This window comes from Mastigoproctus giganteus, chromosome 3, assembly GCF_048544385.1.
Source record: "Mastigoproctus giganteus isolate SK-2022 chromosome 3, ASM4854438v1, whole genome shotgun sequence".
NCBI classification, from domain to species: Eukaryota; Metazoa; Arthropoda; class Arachnida; order Uropygi; family Thelyphonidae; genus Mastigoproctus; species Mastigoproctus giganteus.
The window spans coordinates 108,910,495-108,934,383 of NC_143577.1; the positions used below are offsets into that span (position 1 = coordinate 108,910,495).

At 38.6% G+C, this 23,889-nt stretch overlaps 1 protein-coding gene across 6 annotated transcripts in view; it reads right to left on the reverse strand.

Annotated features, from left to right (window-relative positions):
* Cad74A (cadherin 74A) overlaps positions 1-23,889 on the reverse strand; it is a 748,720-nt gene that overhangs the window by 302,257 nt on the left and 422,574 nt on the right. For all 6 annotated transcript variants that reach the window (XR_016546733.1, XM_090369392.1, XM_090369388.1 and 3 more), the window contains one exon: positions 22,097-22,242. Coding sequence is in view for 5 of the 6 variants with exons in the window: in XM_090369392.1 (XP_090225518.1) it covers positions 22,097-22,242 (146 nt within the window). In the remaining variant the exon portion in view is untranslated. The remainder of the gene's footprint in view (positions 1-22,096; positions 22,243-23,889) is intronic.

Below are 23,889 nucleotides of genomic sequence, written 5' to 3' on the forward strand. Positions count from 1 at the left end.
CTTTTAAAGTTAAAATATTTTAATAGTTTTTAACAATTAGCTGATATTGAACTGTCAATATGGGAATGATTTGAATAAAAATAATAATTTCCAGACAGGTTATGTACAGTCCAAATATTACATACTGCTTTTCTAAATGCAAATTTTAAGATCCTCACCAATAAGTTATTTATTGGTGAGGATCTTAAAAGCATATTCAAATAAGATATATTTTCTTTGAATCACACATTACTCTTTTCTTCAGTGTGCAAATGTTTTTCATGGTCCCTGAGCAGTACATATGTTTCAAGGTCAGTATGTTTCATATTAACCACTGATTAATGTACAAATTGTTTTGAAATTTTCCAGTACATGCTACCATCTCTTGTTTGTGTTTCCAACTAATAGTAGATACAGTTTTAATATATGACTGCATGAAAACAGATTTTAAAAGTGGAGAAGGTCATGCCTGACAGCTTCTGTTGCCTGATTTTTTATTTAAAAAATCTGAAATTTTTGAGTTCTGATCCACAAGATGATGAAAAGTAATACATAAATAGACATAGAAGATAGCATTACATCGGAAGAGAAGTGAGTAGTTTTTTTCCAAATTTCATCTAATCGTTTTTGAATTTTTTGCAAAGTTTTTACAATTTTTTAAAATTCTGATTTGATTTTTGACAATGTTTGTTTGTTATCTGGTTTTAAGGAGCATTAGCAACTATGGCCCTATTGCTCCGGGGATATGCAGTGGCCATTCCCTGACCTTTCTGCATCCTCTGTATTTGGTGGTCATGGGCTCGAACCCCGGTCTAATCAAGAAGCATGTGCTACACGCTGCTGCTCCTGCCCACCTAGCTACGGAGGTGCTATTTTGACAATGATTTCATGCTGAAAACCAAGTCAAAATAAGGAAAAATCAAACTTTACAATCATTCATATAAGCTTTCATTTTTAATAAATTTTAAAGTTTCATGAAGAAACTCACTCAACAGAGCCCACTTGCTAACAGAAAACACATTGCTTGAGGTCCAGACATTTTCATGATCTCACTCTACAAAGGGTTATGGGCATAATCAAAAACAAAGTCAGCCAATGCCTGATATATTACAATTTCTTATGGTTTAATGTATTGGTTGTAATGCAAAACAAACATAATAAAATCTTACTTTCTTTATCAAAGAAAAATGTCAGCTCCACAACTAAAAGCATGGTCTATCCAAAGGCACAAACATAAATGTTTAAGTACTAATACTAAATAAGTACATTCCAATTTTATTTAGTTTATATTTTATTCAGTTTAATAAAGGCTATTTACTCTATATTTACAATTTTTCATATCTTCACCAAGTTTCATAACTTTAGTTTTTGTTAATATTCATGACAAACTGTCTACAACCTTTATCTCAATTTTTTCATATTCTCAAAGATCTTGTGTTATGTTTAATTACAGATTTAGCTAATTAGTTGGTCAATTTATGATTTTATAGAACATCAGCAGCTTATACCATAATGTGCCACTGGTTAATTATAATTAAGCCTGGAAGTAGTATCCTTCCAGTAGTTAAATAAAACATATGGTAAAGCTGAACAGCTTGTAAAAACACCCAACATTTTGCCTTCATCTGCTAAATCATGTCTGAGTACAGACGTATTTGCTCAGACAGTATGAATAGACACACTGTCTGTACATGTTCAGATAGTATGTACTCAGACATAAGTGTGCTGGTTTTAAATACTGTTATATGATGGTTTCAAATACTGTTATCATTTTGTATTAAAACCTGGGTCAATAAGGTCATCTCCTTTTAATAGGTAAGAATGCATAATAAAACTATTCCAAAAAAACTATTCAAAGTACGTATCAAAGTTTTAAGTATGGATGATAACAGTGTTATTTTTTAAAGTTTTAAATGTACTCAATGAGTCTATCTACACTGCTCAACAAATTTATCAGAACAAAATGTTTTTCATGAATATTTTATAGTCAACAGTGCAAGCCAATATTTGATATTATAGGCATCCTGGCATGCAAATTCTGAGTATCCAATAGAAATTGATCTACTCACCTTACAGAGCTGCACATTATGCAATTTATTCATCCCTATAAAAACACGAGTTGTGACTACATCACTTCATTCCTGTTTTTTGGTTTTCTCAATGGGATAGCCATGTCTCCAGTACTCAGGATGGCAAGTCATCATCATTTAGATGATTCTTTAAGATGGCGGGCCATTTGATGACTTGAAGCTAGGCAGTCACTGGCAGAGGTGGCACATTGGCTTAATACATCAAGGAGTGTTGTCTCAGCACTATGGAAGCAGTTTCAGGAAGCAGGAACCATTACAAGAAGTGCTGACCAAGGTTGCCCAACAGCTATGTCAACCAGAAAAGACCATTATCTGTCTCTAACAGCAAGATGGAACCCTACAATATCCTGCCACCAACTGTCCCTTGAGGTTACTACAGCCACAGGTGAAAACATTTCCAACTAGATGTTAAGAAGGCTCAATTCAAGTGGACTCTGCATAAGGAAGTCAGTCATTTGTATCTCATTAACCCCAAACCACCACAGAGCTCACTGAAACTGGTACCACGAACATGTTACTTGGAGCTCTGACAAATGGGGTACAGTTGTGTTCTCTGATGAGTCTGTTTTACACTACAAACAGATTCTAGATGTTATTTCATCTGGATACAATGAGGAATGAGGTACCATCCCTCCAATGTCAGGGAAAGGGACCCTTACTGTGGAGGTGGTATTCTCATGTGGGGCAAAATATTGATTAACGGCTGCACCACTCTTCATGTTTTTGCTAGGGGGTACCAAGCTGTGCAGAGGTACCAATAACAGATCCTCCAACACTGTATGACGTTTTAGGGGTGCAGTTGGCCCAGATTTTCTTTTCATGAATGACAACGCCACTGCACACAGAGCTCAAGTAGTGGAAAAATATCTTGAAACTGAAGATATCCAATGACTGTTGTGCCCAGCACAATCACAAGACTTAAATCTGATTAAACATGTGTGAAATGCCCTTGAGTGTCACAATGCATGCCATCAGCCAGCTCTTGGGTCACTTGGTGAGCTAAAGTCTGCGCTGGTGGAAGAATGGGATTTGTTGCCACATAATCTTATAGACCCCCTTATATCGAGCATGGTTCGCCGCTTTGCTGTGCAAAGCGGTGAACCATCAATCATTTTTTTTCAGTGAAACTATATGCTGTGCACATATGATATATGGTTGCATGGGGATCATGCGACCATATTTTTGAGCATCTTGTTGTTGTTGTTATGGAGGTTTAATGGCACATAAGCTGCTACGGCTATAATGTGCCTAAGAGCATCTTGTATTGACCTCTGTAATGTGACATTTTTTGGTAATTCTTATATAACCCCTATAAATGTCCCTTATACCTGTCCAAAGTTTCTCACTGTCTCCTCATTTCATCATCATTCTATGGTACACCACGATACCAAATTTTGTTCCACTTCAATGCAACTACACGAGTCACACCACATTTTCTGTGTGTTCAGTTAATTTTGTTGAGCAGTGTAGATGATTCACTTTTTATACTGAATAGTCTCAATTTGCTTTAATGCAATCTTCTGGTGTTAATATATAGCATTCTGTTGGAATCCAAAGTGCCACTAATGTACTGAGGAAAACTGCCACTGAGCCTACTATGAAGTCCATCTTTGATCCATCTGTATATATTAAAAATAATCTGAGTAATGATGTTGATGAAATTTGTGCAGTTATTGATATATAATGGGGGCTGCCTTTTTTTCAGTGTACAAATGAAAAATCATAAAAAGCTATACTCAGTAAGTGATTTTTTTTTGGTTGAACTGCTAATCTATTTTTTATTAAGTTTACCTCTATCATAAAGTCTGTAGGACAAATAACACTATCTGTTCACTCCTTTTCATATGTTGTATACGTGTTCCTATCTAGGTGTAAATACAACTGGTCAGGTTGGGTGGTTTGGTGTGGGGTGGAGTTTAGCTGCAGAGTACAGTGCTAACTGCTTACAGCAAATGTTTTAAGATGACTCATTTGCTTCAATAAATAGACTATGCAGGGATATACATCTATATGTATATCCCTATATAGTGTACTGTGTCAACTACCTTAGTATGCTTTTTCTTGCTGAGTCTTACACAGAAACACCATAGTGTAACACTGTTCATATAAGAGCTCTGTCTCTTTGTTCATATAAGAGCTCTGTCTCTTTGTTCATATAAGAGCACTGTCTGTTTATTATCAAGAGTGACACTTAGGAACTTTTAAGCTTGAGTTAACTAAAATTAAATGACCAGTTTATTTAATTTTAATTCAGGATCTGGGTGAGGGGTTCCTTTTATAGCAGAAATGGATACACACAGCTTTTTTCTGTAGAGAAGTTGTATCCATTATTCAAATTCCATCATTCGGTCAACAGCATTCTGCAATTGTCATTCCATTGCGTGCATATTACAAGAATGATATAAGATACAAAAATCGTCTATGTATTAAACTATGTATTAAAGCATTTGTTATAAATCTGTTAGTTGCACTTGTTTGTTTATCTATTATTTCTCCAAATTGCAAAAAAGAACAGAATTCAACACCAACCCTTTAGAAAAAGGTTTTAGAGAATGAAGATCAGACACAAACCTGAAAATTTTGGGCAAACAAGAAGTTTTTTTATGACATTTGGGAAATTCTCTGAAACCTATAATCAGCACAGATCTTCTTAAGATCATTTCCTATCGGTATCATATACCTTTTCTATATTGAAAAATAATAATACCATATATTCAGATTGTATAAAAGAGCCTCAGACTTCTGTTTCTATTCAAATTAAATGGTCTAATGTAAACCTGTTTTCCCTGAAATTGCACTGTGTATTTGCTAAAGGGCTGTATTTTTCTAAACAGCGCAATTAGCCTTCTTTAAGTATTTAGTTAACACAGTTAGTTAGCTGGTCTGTACTTGTTAACAGGAGAGATTGCTTCTACAGGGATGGGATACGCTTAAATAGAAAGGATGCAAGAATATTTGCTGATGCTATCTAGGCAGTGTTAGGTGGGTCGGAAAACTGCTAGCTTGGAGGGATACAAGGACTAATAGATTAACAGTAGCCACTGGCAGAGGTGAAAGTGATTCTTGCACTGCTTCTATTGGAATGAGCAGCAGACTGGAAAACAAGATGTAGGATATTTCAGAGACTGCTGGGAGTCGTTGCGGTAGAAGTAAACACGTGGGTTGTGTTAAGTTAGCTAAGAATAGGAACAGGTGCATGTATACTTGCGTGTACACCAATGCTAGGAGATTGGTAAATAAATTTGATGAATTTGAGGTATTGCTCAAAACATCAAAAGGCAGATATTGTTGGGATATCAGAGACATGGTGTCACACAGATATAAGGAAGGCAGAACTAGAATTTGGGGAGTACAATTTACAGTATACAGATAGGATAGGAAGGGAGGAGGGGTTATGCTATTAGTTAAGAAACACACAAAATCCAAGTAAGTGAAGCCAGTCAACATCGCTGGACAGCGCAGTGTCGAGTCAGTTTGGTGTGACATAAGCATTGGGAGATCAAAATTGAGAGTAGGAGTGTGCTATAGGCATAATGACTCTGATGAGTATAATAAGAAACTGTACAGGGAAATAGAGTGGGCCAGTAAATTAGAGAGTCTTATAATGGGGGATTTTAATTTGACTGGAATTTGTGGGTTGGTCACTCACACACTAGCAAGGCTTTTGTGGATTTATTGGATGATTATTTTCTACATCAGCATGTTTGGGAGGCAACTAGAGGGAATAATACTCTTGATCTGATTATCAGTAGTGATTCTTCATGCATTAAGAACCTGCAGATAAAGGAACCACTAGGTGGCAGTGATCACAGTGTGCTGAAGTGAGATTTACTCAAAGAGGTAACTACCATCAGGGGTAAAGGGAAGGGTTTTTGCTTTCGCAAAGGCAACTACGATGGTCTGAGACAGTATTTAAATTCTATACAGTGGGACCAACTGATGGTGTTACCAACAGCAAATTCAAAATGGGAAGTATTCAAAGAATTTATCTTGGAAGCTACTAGGCTCTACATACCAACTAAGAAATAGTGTTCAAGGTTTAGGCCTAAATGGATGTCAGATGAACTAATGAGACATATTGCAGAGAAAAAAAATGCATGGGATACATATAAATTAATGAGTGACATGAAAGCCTATGATTGATATAAGCTGGTCTGTAACCAAGTCACAAAGGAGATTAGGCAGGCAAAGGCAGATTATGAGAAATCTTTGGCAAAGGATGCAAAGAAAAACAGAAAAGAGTTAGAGTTCTTTACCTAAGGAAACTCTAGAAGGAAAGGGATGAATCAGATTGGTCCACTGGATATTGATGGTTCAACAGTTGAGGATTCTGCTCAGGTGGCTAACAAATTAAATGATTATTTTGCATCTACATTCACACATGAGGAGTTATTCAGGAAGGGGAATGCCAGAGGTGAAGTAAACTCTGGCAGTGAGCTAGATGATTTTGTTTATAACTGAGAAGAAAGTGGAGGAGAAATTGATGAGGATAAACATAAAAAAAGGAAATGGGGTGAATGGGATCTATCCAGTTATATTAAAGGAGGCAGCAAACCCTTAGCCATAATTATGAGAGCTTCTTTGGACTTAGGGGAGGTACCCATAGACTGGAGATGTGCAAATATGACCCCAATTCACAAAGGAGAATCAAAGGCTGACATAAGTAATTATAAACCTGTGAGTTTAACTTCTGTTCCAGGAAAATTAATGAAGGCACTGGACTATGTATATATTTAAAGTGCTTTTACATCATAATACACAGGCATTTCTGAATAAACAGAAAATTTTTAAGGCGGCATCGTTTTAGGTTATATCTCATATTGTGAATACCTTCACAACGAGTTGCCATGATATTGCACTACTTCGAATAAGTAACGCTTCACCTAAGGAGAAGACTAATGTTACTTATTCTCAGATAGGTACCACCACCCAGCCGGCACCATTTCAGGGCTATTTGGCCCTTCTTTGGTGAGTGGGTAGGTACCCAAGTGATGCAATGATGGCAAAAACAGTTATGAAGTATAACTCCACAATATGAGAGATGCCTGATGGTGTATGATGTATTTAGACTAAGGCGCATTTAGGGCTGGAGCCTCAAGCTGCGAACAAATTTGGACTATGTATATATAAAGTGCTTTAGCATCATAATACACAGCCATTTCTGAATAAACAGAAAATGTTTAGCACTAGAAAAGCCCTAAATGCACCTTAGTCTAAATACACCATCAGGCATCTCTCATATTGTGGAGTTATACTTCATAACTGTTTTTGCCATCCTTGCATCATTTGGGTACCTACCCACTCACCGAAGAAGGGCCAAATAGCCCTGAAACTGTGCCATCTGGGTGGTGGTGGTACCTATCTGAGAATAAGTAAAATTAGTCTTCTCCTTAGGTGAAGCGTTACTTATTCGAAGTAGTGCAATATCATGGAAACTCGTTGTGAAGGTATTCACAATATGAGAAATAACCTAAAACGATGCCACCTTAAAAATTTTCAGTTTATTCAGAAATGGCTGTGTATTATGATGCTAAAGCACTTTATATATACATAGTCCAAATCTGTTCGCAGCTTGAGGCTCTAGCCCTAAATGCACCTTAGTCTGAAGGCACTGGTTAAAGTAGCACTGCAGGATCATCTAGACAAGACTTCAGTTATAGCTTGGACACAGCATGGTTTTGTTAAGGGAAAGTCTTGCCTGACCAATTTGATTGGATACTATGATGCAGTCACAAAAGAACTGGATGCAGGGAATAACTTTGATATTATATATTTGGATCTTAGAAAGGCTTTTGATACTGTTGCACATGGAAGACTGCTGCACAAATTGGAGCAGTGTGGCATTGGAGGTAAACTGCTGCTATGGATAAAGGGATGGTTGAGGGGGAGAAGACAGAGAGTGGTATTCAATGGACACTGCTCATCCTGGACTAATATTATTGGTGGAGTCCCTCAGGGTTCAGTGTTGGGTCCATTATTGTTTTCTGTATTTATAAATGATATTGATGATGGTATATCAAGCTTAATGTCCAAGTTTGCAGACAATACAAAGGTTGGCAGGGTTGTTAAAGACACTAATAACAGTATGCTGCTGCTGCTGCAACAGGATCTGGAAAGGTTGCGCAGATGGGCTGAGAGGTGACAAATGAACATTGACAAATGTAAAGTACTACATATGGGAAACAGCAACCGCAGAGCAATGTATCAACTCTGTGGTACTACACTGACAGCGGTAGAGAATGAAAAGGACCTGGAGGTAATTGTGCAGGCAGATATGAAGTTCTCTGAGCAGTGCAGACGGGCTGCAAGAGTAGCTCATGGTGTCTTATCAATGATATACAGGAATTTTTCTAGCAGGGATGAGGAGGTGATTATTCCCTTATATAAGGCAATGATCAGGCCACACCTTGAGTACTGTATACAGATCTGGAGGCCTTTATTTCAAGAAGGATGTTGGGCTGCTGGAACGAGTACAGAGAAGAGCAACAAGATTAGTGAATGGAACAAAGGGTTGCTCTTACGAAGAAAGGCTTAAGTTTTGCAAATTACAGTGTCTGGAGACTAGGTACCGGGGAGGTGATCTGATAGAGGTGTATAAAGCCTTGAATGGTTTGAGCATGCTCAATGCCAATGGGATTCTTCCTCTTGCTCAGAATAATCATTTGAGAGGGCATAAATTCAAATTGAGGAAAGACACATGTAGGATAGATGTGTGGAAATTTGCATTTAGTCAGCAGGTAGTTGGTTGGTGGAACAGACTTCCATCCCTTGTTGTGGAAGTTGATAGCCTAAATAAATTTAAGGCTCAGCTAGATAGGTATTTCGAACGAACGGAGGGGTGAAATGGGAGTGTTTTTTTTTTTTGGTTTTTTTTGGCTGATGCTGCATAAGCTTGCTTTCTTGCATCATATGCTAATGCTAACTAATTAGGGCAACTAGTCTAGATTTACTTGGGATTATAGAATCTTTTACTTTTAGAAATGCTAAGATTATTGCTTAATGCAACAAATCTGGAAATATTTCTATGTATATTCAATTATATTTTTATTGTATAAATTATATTCAATTAATTATATTCAATTAAAGGTTCAGGGAAACTGCTAGTTAGGGGAGATGTGGGTAATATTGACACGCGTTTATCTGATAATATTGGTCAATGTAACTCTTGCACATACCTTAAGAGTTCTTATCTGTTACCCCAACTGGACGTATTATCTAGATGTTCTGGGGGCAAAGACGTTTCACGTGAGCGGGTAGCTAATATCAGGGAAGAGAGCCTAAAAAACTTCAAGGGTTGTGTTAGGGTTGTTAATTATACAAGAACAGTAAATCTTAATTGTTTATACAGTAACGTTAGAAGTGTCGTCAATAAAATGAGCGAATTCGAACTGCTTGTTAAAACAAGTAACGCGGACATAATAGGGCTTACAGAGACGTGGTGCCACCCGGAAATTGGGGATGATGAGTTTCAGTACGGCTTGTATAATGTATTTAGGAAGGATAGGTTAGATAGAAGGGGTGGTGGGGTAATGCTTCTTATCAGAAGCAGCCTGAGTGCGACGATAGCTTTCCCTGATTCAGACATTTCACATGCTAGTATAGAGTCTGTATGGTATGAGATAGTTGGAAACAAAGGTATAATGCGAGTAGGAGTAATCTACAGACCAGGTGATTGTGACGATTATGACAAAAGCCTCTACATGCAAATGGAATGGGCAAGTAAGCGTCAATGTCTTATTATGGGTGATTTCAATTTTCCTCTAATTGATTGGAGTAAATGGGAAGGAAACTCGACATGGGGAACAAAATTTTTAAATCAACTAGATGATTGTTATTTGTATCAACATGTCAGGGAAAGTACTAGAGAAAAGAATATCCTAGACCTCATCATCACACATGAATCAGATGACATAACAGGGCTGACAGTAGAGGAACCAGTAGCAGGAAGTGATCACGGAGTTCTACGGTGGATGATGACGAGAGAGGTAGCAGAAGTAAAAGGCAAAGGAATGGGTTTTAATTTCAGAAAAGGAAATTACGATGCCTTAAGGTACTACATGGCCTCTATTAACTGGGTAGATATCGCGCAGAGAATGAATACAATTGAACTGTGGTACGCTTTTAAAACATTAATCACAGATGCCTTGAATGCGTATATACCATTAAAAAAATACTCCACGAGGAGGGTTCCAAGTTGGATGAATAGTGAAGTTGCCGCATTACTTGAGCATAAAAAGGTGGCATGGAAAGGTTACAGAGCAATAAAAAGTACTGAAGCCTATAACAGCTACAAGGTGATGTGTAATAGAGCCACAGAAAAGGTTCGACAGGCAAAGGCAGTTTATGAGAAATCACTAGCAAACAGAGCAAAGAGGGGGGGACAAAGAATTCTTCACATATATAAATGCCAAGAAGAGCAGGACAAACCAGATCGGACCTTTACGTAAGGGAAAGGGGATAGTAATAAATACACCAGCTGCCGTTGCAGATGAACTCAACAGTTATTTTGCATCGATATTTACAAATGAAAAGCCTTTTGTGGCAAAGGGAAATTGTGGGAGCGAAGTTAAAAAATATGTAATTAATGATATTGAAATTTCGCAAGATTATTTAATGAAAAAACTTTCGAGCCTACAGACCAGTAAAGCTCCTGGAGTTGATGGGATATACCCTATAATCTTAAGAGAGGCGGCAAGCGAGTGCATTGAACCACTGAGGCTAATTATGCGAGCATCATTAGACTCTGGGGAGATTCCCTTGGATTGGAAAAGTGCAAATGTATCTCCCATACATAAGGGTGGCTCTAAAAGTGAAGTTGGAAATTATCGACCTGTCAGTCTGACTTCAGTAGTAGGGAAAATCATGGAGGCAATGATCAAGGGTGGAATTCTGGATCATTTGGATCGAATTGAAATTCTCAAGGATACTCAGCATGGTTTCGTAAAGGGAAAATCATGTTTAACAAATCTGGTTCGCTATTTCGAAAGGGTCACTCACGAGCTGGATTTAGGGAATAATTTCGACATTGTTTATTTAGATTTCAGCAAAGCTTTTGACTCAGTCCCACATGAGCGGTTGCTTTATAAGCTGGAACAGGTTGGAATCACTGGGAAAATCCTTAGATGGATAGAAGGATGGCTTCAGGGCAAGAGGCAGAGGGTTGTGATAAATGGCTATTCCTCAGATTGGGTTGATGTAAGAAGTGGGGTTCCCCAAGGATCAGTATTAGGACCACTGTTGTTTTTAATTTTCATAAACGACATTGATGAAGGGATAGAAGGCGTGATGTCTAAATTTGCAGATGATGTTAAAATTGGTAGAGTAGTTAATGATCACTGTCAAGCTGAGCTTCTTCAGAGAGACCTAGATAGACTTCAGGAATGGTCAGAAAAATGGCAGTTGTGCTTTAATCCAACAAAGTGTAAGGTATTACACCTGGGAAACAGTAATCCCAAAAAAATGTATTCACTTGGTGGAGTTCAACTAAACCCAGTACTGGAGGAAAGGGACTTGGGTGTTACGATACGGTCAGACATGAAGTTCTCTGAGCATTGTAAACAGGTTGCAAGGAAGGCCCATGGTGTCCTATCGATGATCTATCGAACTTTTGCAAGTAGAGATAGGGACGTGATAATCCCATTATATAAGGCTTATGTTAGACCACACTTGGAATACTGTGTTCAAGTATGGAGACCGCACCTGAAGAAAGACATCGAGCTTCTTGAAAGGGTGCAAAGAAGGGTAACTCGCCTGGTGAGATCGGCAAAAGGGCGTCCTTATGAAGAAAGACTTCGAATGTGGGTTGCAGAGTTTGGAAACTAGACACCTTAGAGGAGATTTGATTAGCATTAGTAGAGGCATTTGATGCAAGAAAGCAAGCTTATGCAGCATCAGCCAAAAAAAAAAAAAAAAAAAAAAAACCACTTCCACTTCACCCCTCTGTTCGTTCAAAATACCTGTCCAGCTGAGCCTTAAACTTATTTAGGCTATCAACCTCCACCACAAGGGATGGAAGTCTGTTCCACCAACCAACCACCCGCTGGCTAAAGGCAAATTTCCGCACGTCTATCCTACATCTGTCTTTCCTCAATTTGAATTTATGCCCTCTCAGGTGATTATTCTGAGCAAGAGGAAGAATCCCATCAGCATTGAGCATGCTTAAACCATTCAAGGCTTTATACACCTCTATCAGATCACCTCGCTGGTGCCTAGTCTCCAGACACTGTAATTTGCAAAACTTAAGCCTTTCTTCGTAAGAGCACCCCTTTGTTCCATTCACTAATCTTGTTGCCCTTCTCTGTACTCGTTCCAGCAGCTCTACATCCTTCTTGAAATGAGGCCTCCAGACCTGTATACAGTACTCTAGGTGTGGCCTGACCATCGCCTTATACAATGGAATAATCACCTCCTTATCCCTGCTGGAAAAATTCCTGTATATCATTAACAATACTCCATGAGCTACTCTTGCAGCCCGTCTGCACTGCTCAGAGAACTTCATATCTGCCTGCACAACCACCCCCAAGTCCCTTTCATTCTCTACCACTGTCAGCGTTGTACCATAGAGTTGATACGTTGCTCTGGGGTTGCTGTTTCCCATGTGTAGTACTTCACATTTGTCAATGTTAAACTTCATTTGCCACCTCTCAGCCCATCTGCTCAACCTTTCCAGATCCTGTTGCAGAAGCATAGTGTCAGTAGTGTCCTTGACAACCCTGCCAACCTTTGTATCGTCTGCAAACTTGGACATTAATCCCGATATACCATCATCAATATCATTTATAAATACAGAAAACAATAATGGACCCAACACTGAGCCCTGAGGGACTCCACTAATAACATCAGTCCACGATGAGCAGTGTCCATTGATTACCACTCTCTGTCTTCTCCCCCTCAACCACCCCTTTATCCATAGCAGCAATTTGCCTCCAATGTCACACTGCTCCAATTTGTGTAGCAGCCTTCCATGTGCAACAGTATCAAAAGCCTTTCTAAGATCCAAGTATATAATATCAAAGTTATTCCCTGCATCCAGTTCTTTTGTGACTGCATCATAGTATCCAATCAAGTTGGTCAGGCAAGACTTCCCCCTTAACAAAACCATGCTGTGTCTGAGCTATAACTGAAGTCTTGTCTAAATGATCCTGCAGTGCGTCTTTAACCAGTGCCTCCATTAATTTTCCTGGAACAGACGTCAAGCTCACAGGTCTATAATTACTTGTGTCAGCCTTTGATCCTCCTTTGTGAATTGGGGTCACATTTGCACATTTCCAGTCTATGGGTACCTCCCCTGAGTCCAAGGAAGCTCTCATAATTATGGCTAAGGGTTTGCTTACTTCCTTTGCTGCCTCCTTTAATATAACTGGATAGATCCCATCCACCCCGGGTGCCTTTCTTGTGTTTATCTTCAACAGTTTCTCCTCCACTTTACTCCCAGTTATTTCAAGATTCTGTAACTTACTGCTAGAGTTGAATACACCTCTGGCATTCCCCTCGCTGAATAACTCCTCATGTGTGAATGTCGATGCAAAATATTCATTTAGTTTGTTAGCCACCTGAGCAGGATCATCAACACTTGACCCATCAATATCAAGTGGACCAATCTGATTCATCCCTTTCCTTCTAGAGTTTACATAAGTAAAGAACTCTTTGCTGTTTTTCTTTGCATCCCTTGCCAAGGATTTCTCGTAATCTGCCTTCGCCTGCCTAACCTCCTTTGTAACTTGGTTGCATATCAACTTGTATCTATCATAGGCTTCTGTGTCATGTGTTAATTTGTAAGTATCCCATGCATTTTTCTTCTCTGCCATATGCCTCATTAGTTCATCTGACATCCATTTTGGCCTAAACCTTGAACAATATTTCTTAGTTGGTATGTAAAGCCTAGTAGCTTCCAAGATAAGTTCTTTGAATGCTTCCCATTTTGAATTTGCTGTTGGTAACATCATCAGTTGGTCCCACTGTATAGAATTTAAATACAGTCTCAGTCCATCGTAGTCGCCTTTACGGAAGCAATAACCCTTCCCTTTACCCCTAATGGTAGTTACCTCTTTGAGTAAATCCCACTTCAGCACACTGTGATCACTGCCACCTAGTGGTTCATTTATCTGCAGATTCTTAATGCATGAAGAATCACTGCTGATAATCAAATCAAGAGTATTACTCCCTCTAGTTGCCTCCCGAACATGCTGATGTAGAAAACAATCATCCAATAAATCCACAAAAGCCCTGCTAGTGTGTGAGTATCCAGCCCCCAAATTCCAGTCAATATCTGGGAAATTAAAATCTCCCATTATAAGACACTCTGATTTACTGGCCCACTCTATTTCCCTGTACAGTTCCTTATTATACTCATCAGAGTCATTAGGCCTATAGCACACTCCTACTCTCAATTTTGATCTCCCAATGTTTATGTCACACCAAACTGACTCCACACTGCACTGTCCAGCGATGTCGACTGGCTTCACTTCCTTGGTTTTTATGTGTTTCTTATCTAATAGCATAACCCCTCCCCCCTTCCTATCCTGTCTATCCTTTCTGTAGACGTTGTACTCCCCAAATTGCAGTTCCGCATCCCTTATATCAGTGTGACACCACGTCTCTGATATCCCAACAATATCTGCCTTCGATGTTTTGAGCAATACCTCAAATTCATCAAATTTATTTACTAAACTCCTAGCATTGGTGTACACGCAAGTATACCTGCACCTGTTTCTATTCTTAGCTACCCTAACACAACCCATGTGTTTACTTGTACCACAATGGCTCCCAGCAGTCTCTGAAATACCATGCATCTTGTTTTTCAGGCTTCTGCTCATTCTAATAGAAGCAGTGCAAGAATCTCTTTCACCTCTGCCAGTGGCTACTGTCAATCTATTGGTCTTTGTCTCCCCCCAAGCTAGCAGTTTTCCGACCCACCTAACACTGCCTCGATAGCATCAGCAAATATTCTTGCACCCTTTCTATTTAAGTGTATCCCATCCTTGTAGAAGCAATTTCTCCTGTTAACAAGTAAAAAATTATTGATTTTCGCAAGAATTGAACTCTCATTCTTAACCTTCACGTGAAAAATACTGAAATTCTTGCATTTTACCGATTGAGCTACTTACTGCCTAAAGTTCTTAGTTGGTATGTAAATTGATTGAGGTGTTTAAGGCTCTGAGAGGCATCAGTAAAATGAATGAGGACAAAATTTTCAAGATTATAAATGATGCTAGAACTAGGGGACATAAATTCAAGTTACGGGGGGAAATGTTTAGATTGGACTGCAGGAAGTTTTATTTTAGCCAGCGAGTTATAAATTACTGGAATAAGTTGCCTTCATGGGTGGTAGAGGCCGACAGTTTGGGGAAATTCAAAGGTCATCTGGATAGTACTTTCGGGTAAGGGAAGCGCATAGGATGATAGGTTTAATTTCCTTTTTATTTATTTTTTATTTTATTATTATTTTTTTATTTATTAATTATTATTATTTAGTTATTTATTTTTTTGTTTTTATCATTGTTTTGTTCGGATTTTTTTTTTTTTTTTTTTTTGGCTGGTGCAGCATAAGCCATAGGCTTTCTTGCACCATGCGGCCGTTACTAATACTAATACTAAATATAGTAGCAAGAGATGATCCACTGTACTTAAGAGTTGTTTTATCATGCATAGTGGACGTTACCAGGTCCAACTGCACTCTCCATAACTGCCACAGCTTGATAAAATTAAATTTTAGTTATCACGTCGTTATATGATTCTGTTCCAGGTGATATAAAATTAATCTGTGATCTACCATGTTGTTCTTCAAATCTCAAAAAGGTCAGATTATATTCTATGTTGGCTAAGATACTGGCAATGGTTTGCCTAATGTATTTGGTTCTGCTATTAGATTGACTTTAAAATTTGAAAGTGGAGATGAGTAATTTAAATATCTGCCAGGATTTTATTCCATAATATTTTCAAAGTGGTTGAATTGATAATGGTAGTGGTAAAAGTTGCCCAAGATCTTTTTGCCATATATATCTGGCTTTTGCCCAAGCTTTCTTGAATAAGATTATATTTTCTTTAGTTGGATACCTACAAAATCTTTTCCCAAGCTTTATTCGGTGCTTTCCTTGCTTCCATGCAGTTCAGTAGCCTATCACTTTTGGATGAGGCAGGAAACATACAGAAGTCTGTAGGATTGTATTCTTTGCTACTTATAATCATTCTGTAATGTGTATTAAGGTTTCCTGTATTGGTTTTTGAGAGATCATACTGCAATTGAAAAAGGGCTAATTCCTTATAGTGCTCCCAGTTTTCACAAGCTGTTTTCCGCCATGGAATACTGCTTGAGTCACATGTTGTACCAGTAGATAAAGCAGTAATGACTGAGCACTGATTACAGTCAGTTCTGCTATAACGCGATATATGTGTTCCTAAAAATCTTCGCGTTATGGCATTTCACGCATTAGAAACAACAGGTCTTATGGGAAAAATAGGGATAGGGGTAGAGCACTTACAGAAAAACATGTTCAGTGTGGTTAAGTAAAACACTAAAAAAAAAAAGTTAGAAACCCAATAAAATTGCTAACACAGGTTTAAACATCTTAAATTTATAATAAATAAATAAATATTACAGTAATACAGCACTGTAATATATAAATACTAATTGATATTTCTGTTCACTGACTTTTTTTTTTGGATTGTAAAATTTAAAACAGTAAAAAAGATAAGCAGTTAACAACGAACACGGCACACACAAATTGCATATGTGAGATATGCCGTAACAATATCGCGCATTAAAAATAGGAATGAAGAGAAACTTCTGAAAATTTATTTATGTTTTTTATATGATTGAAGATTTCATGGAAGAGGAAACACATTTCACCATAATACAGTAAAATCCCACAGAATTCCAGCTATCGGTATTATTGCAAATGCAATAAAATCAAGTTTACTACCCATTTATAATTACATTGCACTAACAGAAAAGCCCAATAAACTGGGACTATAAATTGTTTTTATTGTTTTATGGTAGTAACCTCCAGAAATATACTCCTCTGCTCAAGCTATCATGCCTCCCAAAATTTCTGTTCGAACTGAAAAATGTGAGCTCCTGAAAACATAAGTCGGCCTACAATATCTTGTGAATATAGCAAATTACAACAGTGTGTCTCCGACCAATACAACTACAGTAAATTGGATATATAGCTCTTATACATTTGACATTTTTTAAGCTTCGTAAACTTGTATGTATTGCTACACAGGATGCTATGTTGAGCTTGGTGCCAGGTTTTCACCTGATGATTGTTACTCGCAAATGAAATCGCGCATGAGCCAATGCAAAACTCGTGTTATACCAGAATTGATCCCTAATATATCAGTTGTGTTGGAGCAAATTCGCATTGCCAAAATGCACGTTATAGCAGAACTGACTGAACTGCCATAAGGGGTTTCCTGAACTTCCCAGGCAGATGTTACATAAAGAGAAAGTGAGCATAAGGAAAAATTGAATGCTGAAACAGTTCAATAATAAATTCTCCTTATTAGCTCTCGGTCGTGAGTTACTACAATGCTGAGAGGCAACAGCTCCAGACAAGCCAGTGGTTACCGGTTTGTCCAGAGGCATTCTGGACAATGTGACAGAACAGCGTGGACAAAGTGACAGACCAGCATGGCCGTGTAGAGATGTACCATCCATACTGTACAGAAAATATGCTGACAATGCTGAGCTGCCCAGTGACAACTAATGCAACAGCTATAGGGGCTTACAGTAAAGCATAAAGACACATATGTTTAGAATAGAATACAGTTAATAGGAAAGACAAAATTATTGACACATGTAGCTACAATTAAATACATATAACTGGCGTGACTTGGCTATAACTAAATTCTCAAGATTAACTAGTGCATGAGAACTGCAGTTCAAGAATACGTAAAGACCAGAGTTACCTGATGAGTGGAAAGTATGTGCTCCCCTAGACATCTAGACTGTAAAGTCAAGATGAAAGGAGAGGAATGATGTAACACTGTGGTTATATTTAGTTCGGTGGAGATTCATTAGTATGAATTTAGCCGGTTGTGATAGGAGAGCTTTTTTTAATGGCTATTAAGACTGGGTCTATATTCAAATCATTCAGAAAGAACAGAGTGTTGAATGGGAAGTGCCTTTCAATTAAACAGAGTCAGATTAGTAAAGGGGCTAGTGTTGGTTTTGTTTGGATCTTGCTGCTTTCCTGGAGATTCTCCAAGCTATGACTTCCCAAATTTCTGGGCAGTCAATGTCCACGTTATACATTTTTGTAAAGAAAGAAAGGTCGTTGTACCAGATTGAAAGTGAAAAGTCAGAGTAGTTTAGTCAGTCAATATATTGTCAATAAGAAAGTCTTTCTAAGAAACCAGCATTCAAGGGAAGAGATCTTTTTGAAATTTACGTTGGCCACGTGGCCCAGACAGGGGAAGCATATAGTCCATAGTGTGCATAGTGTTAGGGTCAGGCGTCACCTGTGGTTTCCCACATCTGCGCCATATGTACACTGTGAAGAAATACAGTACTACCGTAGATGCCAGAAAAGTGTTGTGTGTTGAATACATAGTTTTGTGTTGGGTTCTGTTGTGTGTCCTGGCATTTGGCCGCAGGGCCCCTGGTGGAACCCTACATTGCCCGCACACACCACTAGGAGGTAGCCAGGCTGCCCATAATTCTCTGGCTAGTCTCCGTCAGGGTCGCCTCAGCTTCCTGAGCGGAGACCAAGTTAAAAAAGAAATAAATAAAAAAAAAAAAAAATACCAATACAAATAATAAAAAAAATAATAATAATAAAAATAAATAAAAAAATAATAATAAAAATAAAAAAAATAAAATAATAAAATATAATAAATAAATAAATTAATTAAAAAAAAGTGATTAGATAGAGCGAGGTAGTACAGGGTGTACAGAAGAAGAGGGGGGAATGAAAGTAAGAGTAAGGGGATATAGGCAAAGGCATCCCCAACCAATCAATGGACACTCAGTCAATCAGGCAAAGGCGAAGAAAGGGGAAGGAATGGGGTCGAAAGTGACTGTACAAGGGAGCACAGATAGGATCGCCATTTGGCACCTCTGTCATTGACATCGGGTGGTGTCCAATCCAGGGGTTTAATTCAATCCAATGGTAGCTTTCAAACTCCAATCATCGGATAGTTGTCTGTTTGATGGTGTGACGGTCAAGTTCATGACTGTCTAGTCTGGATGAAAGTCCATCATGGTCTCAAACCGTCTGTTGTCTTCCTTGGGACCGTTGTGGTGCTGGTACAGGAAAGTAGATAAGGATTTCCTTCGGCTGAAGAGCTCTTGTGCGAAACACGTAAAAACTGTATATTGCACCCCACCAACAAGCAGGTGTGTTTCTTGGTCTTTGGGTATGTAGGTCAAGGAAGTGATGAAGGTGCAGCGGAGATCCTCATACAGGGGGCAGTCGTACATAAGGTGCAACCAGCTCTCAGATCAACTCCCATCGGTGATTCCCAGGGCTGTCAGTTTGCCTTTTAATGATCCATGGCCAGTTAACAGGTATGCAGCATAAAGGTCAGGTGAACACCAGGGTGGGAAGCCTGGGGAACACCCTGTTAATGTAAGGGAAGAACTTTCTAGTGATTTCACCTTTGTTGGAAGTAGTCCATCTCGCTTGCCACGCTTGCTGCAGATGCATGAGGAGACGCTTCTTTTCTGCTGTTCTATCATTTATGGGATCCGTTGCGAAGTCAAGGATGGTCTTGGAATTTGCTTTGGAGAGGTGGAAGAGTAGTCCACAGCGGACCACTTCCAGGTGCAGTGGCATGGTGCCTGCCAGGATTTGCAGAGCATGGGTACTGACAGTGCAGCAGGCACGGGTAGTAGCGAGCAGGATGTTTCTTTGCAGAGAGTCGAGGATTCTTCTACCACTAACAGTGATTGCTTTCAGGTACCAGATGCCTGCTGCGTACATTATAATCGGGGTAAATATCACTTTATAGAATAAGGACAGAGTGTGCCTAATGAGTCCCCAGTCCTGTCTGGAGACCCTGGTGACAAGGGCAGTGTAATTGCATATCTTTCTTCTTGGGTATTTAAGATGTGGCTGGAAATTTAGTTTGCTGTCAAGGATAACTCCTAGATACTTAAGTTGAGTGGAGAATTTTATGGTCCTGTTGTCTATTTTTATCTGTGGCGGTCTGACTTCATTGAGACTTCCTTTGAGAAGAATAGAATCTGTTTTGGTGGCAGAGATGGTGAGGTTATGGTGTTTAGCCCAGTCCTGTAGCTTTTGTAGTGCATTATTCGACAAAGTCTCCAGTCATGCCCTAGAATCGCCAGTAGCGGTGAAAATAAGATCATTTGGGGAAGCACAGAGAATTTTTGGCTTGATGATTTTGGAGAAGAATTGCATTATAATAGGGGGAGAGCGTAAATGTTGAAGGTTTTGTTTTGCCAGCCAAATGGCCCTTGTGAGTTTTTTGACAGGTAGTTTAGACGAGTATCGAAGTTGAATTTTGGGTCAGAGACAATTCCCAGATCCTTATGGTGGGTTATGATAGGAATTGTTTGCACATTCGGCAAGGCAATTTTTGGAAAGATGCTCTTTTTAAGTGAGATTTGGAGGTGACTGGATTTTGAAGGGTTGAGTGCAAGGTCAAAAGATTTGAGGTACAAATCTTTCGATCTCGGAGAGTGTTACAGATAAGCTCTTCAGTGCAGTTAGCCGATTGACTTGTGTCTGAGGTGGCAATGATTTTAACATCATCCGCATAAGACATTACATGCTTATGTCTAAGTAGGAACAGTTGGAGGATTGCAGAAAACATTATTGATGATAGTGTCCCATCCTGGGGATTCCAGATGAGCATATGGCACAATAGGATTTGTTTTTGAAGTTTGCTGTTAGGACCCTTTCTTTGAGGAGGTTGGCAAAGAGATTTAATAGATTACCACTGAAGAGGTAAAACTGTTTGTTGAAATTCAGGAGAGAATGTGTGCTGATGTCTGTGTAAATTATGTCAATTTGATTTTTAGAATCAAAAGCCTTCAGAATTATTCGATTTGTTGTGAGAATGTTGGTCGATGCGGACCTTCCAATAATTCCGCAGCAAATCTGGCTATGATGTATTGGGAAGAGTTGCTTCCTCACTGTTAGCAGCATATATCTTTCTAGTAGTTGATAGTATCACACATCTCTGTGATAGGAAGTACTCACTGTACTTCCTATCACAGAGATGTTCTATTTCTGCTGCATGGTTTCCTGCAGTTATTTCCATATATACTGGTCTCCTCAACTGGCATCAGGAATTCTTTCTCCTCCCCCTCCACAACTAGTCTGAACATGTGACTTCAATTTCCCTTCAATATTCAAAACTTAGAGAACTTTTCCTCTGCCTCATTTATCCCTTCTGTTTCTGTCCTTTGGAACAACCTTCATTCATGCTGATTTACTGAAAAATATAATCTACAGTCAAGTCCACTGTCAACAAGTATATTTTGCCTTCTCAAATTTCAAGCCACAAACAAAATACTAGTGCACTACCATAGCTTGAAGTTTATTAACTCCAAATTTATATGAAGTTTAATCAATTACTCCTTTTGGCATCTATCATGCTGTGAAAATTTATCATCACTGGGTTGTTAGGCCAATAATAGATCATTAACAATAGCCAGTTACCCACCAATGTGGGGACAATCCCTGAAAAAATTATGACTAATGGCACCTATACAAAAAACAGCATTATAATTCCATTTATGAGAAAGGCTATTTATTTTTAGTGTAAGATAACAAGAACTTCTGGTAACTTTTTTTTCACAATATAAGATGTTTGATGCTTTTGTAGTCAGCCTAGTTAGCTTTATTGGCTAAGTACAGAAACAATGCTCCAGCAACATTTGTACTCATGTAGAATGGTGAGAATATAGCTTAATACAGGTTATTCAGTACAGCTTATAAACAGAAAAAGTAGCTAAATATACCAACCATAGTACTATTTCTAGATAACCATGAAGAAAAAACAATGATTTTTCAGGACATTCTATAAAAAGGGAAAATATCTAAACATATCACCTTATAGTTGTATGGTGTGATTGAAGTCACGATGGCACCTGTTTTATCTCTAGCAGTAATGGGCTCTACAATAGAATAACGAATTTTGGCATCAACATCTGGATCAGTAGCTTCAATGTGGATCACATCTTCTCCGATTTTCATTTCTAAAATTATAAAGGACAAATATTGGAGCTGATTTCATTCTCTATTATTATTTGTTATTTTGACAGGATTTTTCACAAACAAACAAATGTTGTCCAGTAAGAGAGGAAGGTATGAGTTTGACTAAATATACTGGTAATTTTTCTACTCAATGAGAAAAGAAACAAACTGGCACTAAAATGTCGCCAAACTACAAGTGACATTAGTTCAACTGAATAATACAAACCCACACTGTTTTAGCTTCTGGTCAATTATATCTTCTGGTCAGTTAACAGGAGAGATTGCTTCTACAGGGATGGGATACACTTAAATAGAAAGGGTGCAAGAATATTTGCTGATGCTATCGAGGCAGTGTTAGGTGGGTCGGAAAACTGCTAGCTTGGGGGGGAGACAAAGACCAATAGATTGACAGTAGCCACTGGCAGAGGTGAAAGAGATTCTTGCACTGCTTCTATTAGAATGAGCAGAAGCCTGAAAAACAAGATGCATGGTATGTCAGAGACTGCTGGGAGCCATTGCGGTACAAGTAAACACATGGGTTGTGTTAGGGTAGCTAAGAATAGAAACAGGTGCAGGTATACTTGCGTGTAAACCAATGCTAGGAGTTTAGTGAATAAATTTGATGAATTTGAGGTATTGCTCAAAACATCGAAGGCAGATATTGTTGGGATATCAGAGACGTGGTGTCACACTGATATAAGGGATGCAGAACTGCAATTTGGGGAGTACAACGTCTACAGAAAGGATAGACAGGATAGGAAGGGGGGAGGGGTTATGCTATTAGTTAAAAAACACATAAAAACCAAGGAAGTGAAGCCAGTCGACATCGCTGGACAGTGCAGTGTGGAGTCAGTTTGGTGTGACATAAACATTGGGAGATCAAAATTGAGAGTAGGAGTGTGCTATAGGCCTAATGACTCTGATGAGTATAATAAGGAACTGTACAGGGAAATAGAGTGGGCCAGTAAATCAGAGTGTCTTATAATGGGAGATTTTAATTTCCCAGATATTGACTGGAATTTGGGGGCTGGTTACTCACACACTAGCAGGGCTTTTGTGGATTTATTGGATGATTGCTTTCTACATCAGCATGTTCGGGAGGCAACTAGAGGGAGTAATACTCTTGATTTGATTATCAGCAGTGATTCTTCATGCATTAAGAATCTGCAGATAAATGAACCACTAGGTGGCAGTGATCACAGTGTGCTGAAGTGGGATTTACTCGAAGAGGTAACTACCATTAGGGGTAAAGGGAAGGGTTATTGTTTCCGAAAAGGCGACTACGATGGACTGAGACAGTATTTAAATTCTATACAGTGGGACCAACTGATGATGTTACCAACAGCAAATTCAAAATGGGAAGCATTCAAAGAACTTATCTTGGAAGCTACTAGGCTTTTCATACCAACTAAGAAATATTGTTCAAGGTTTAGGCCAAAATGGATGTGAGATGAACTAATGAGGCAGAGAAGAAAAATGCATGGGATACATACAAATTAACACATGACACAGAAGCCTATGATAGATACAAGTTGATATGCAACCAAGTTACAAAGGAGGTTAGGCAGGCGAAGGCAGATTACGAGAAATCCTTGGCAAGGGATGCAAAGAAAAACAGCAAAGAGTACTTTACTTATGTAAACTCTAGA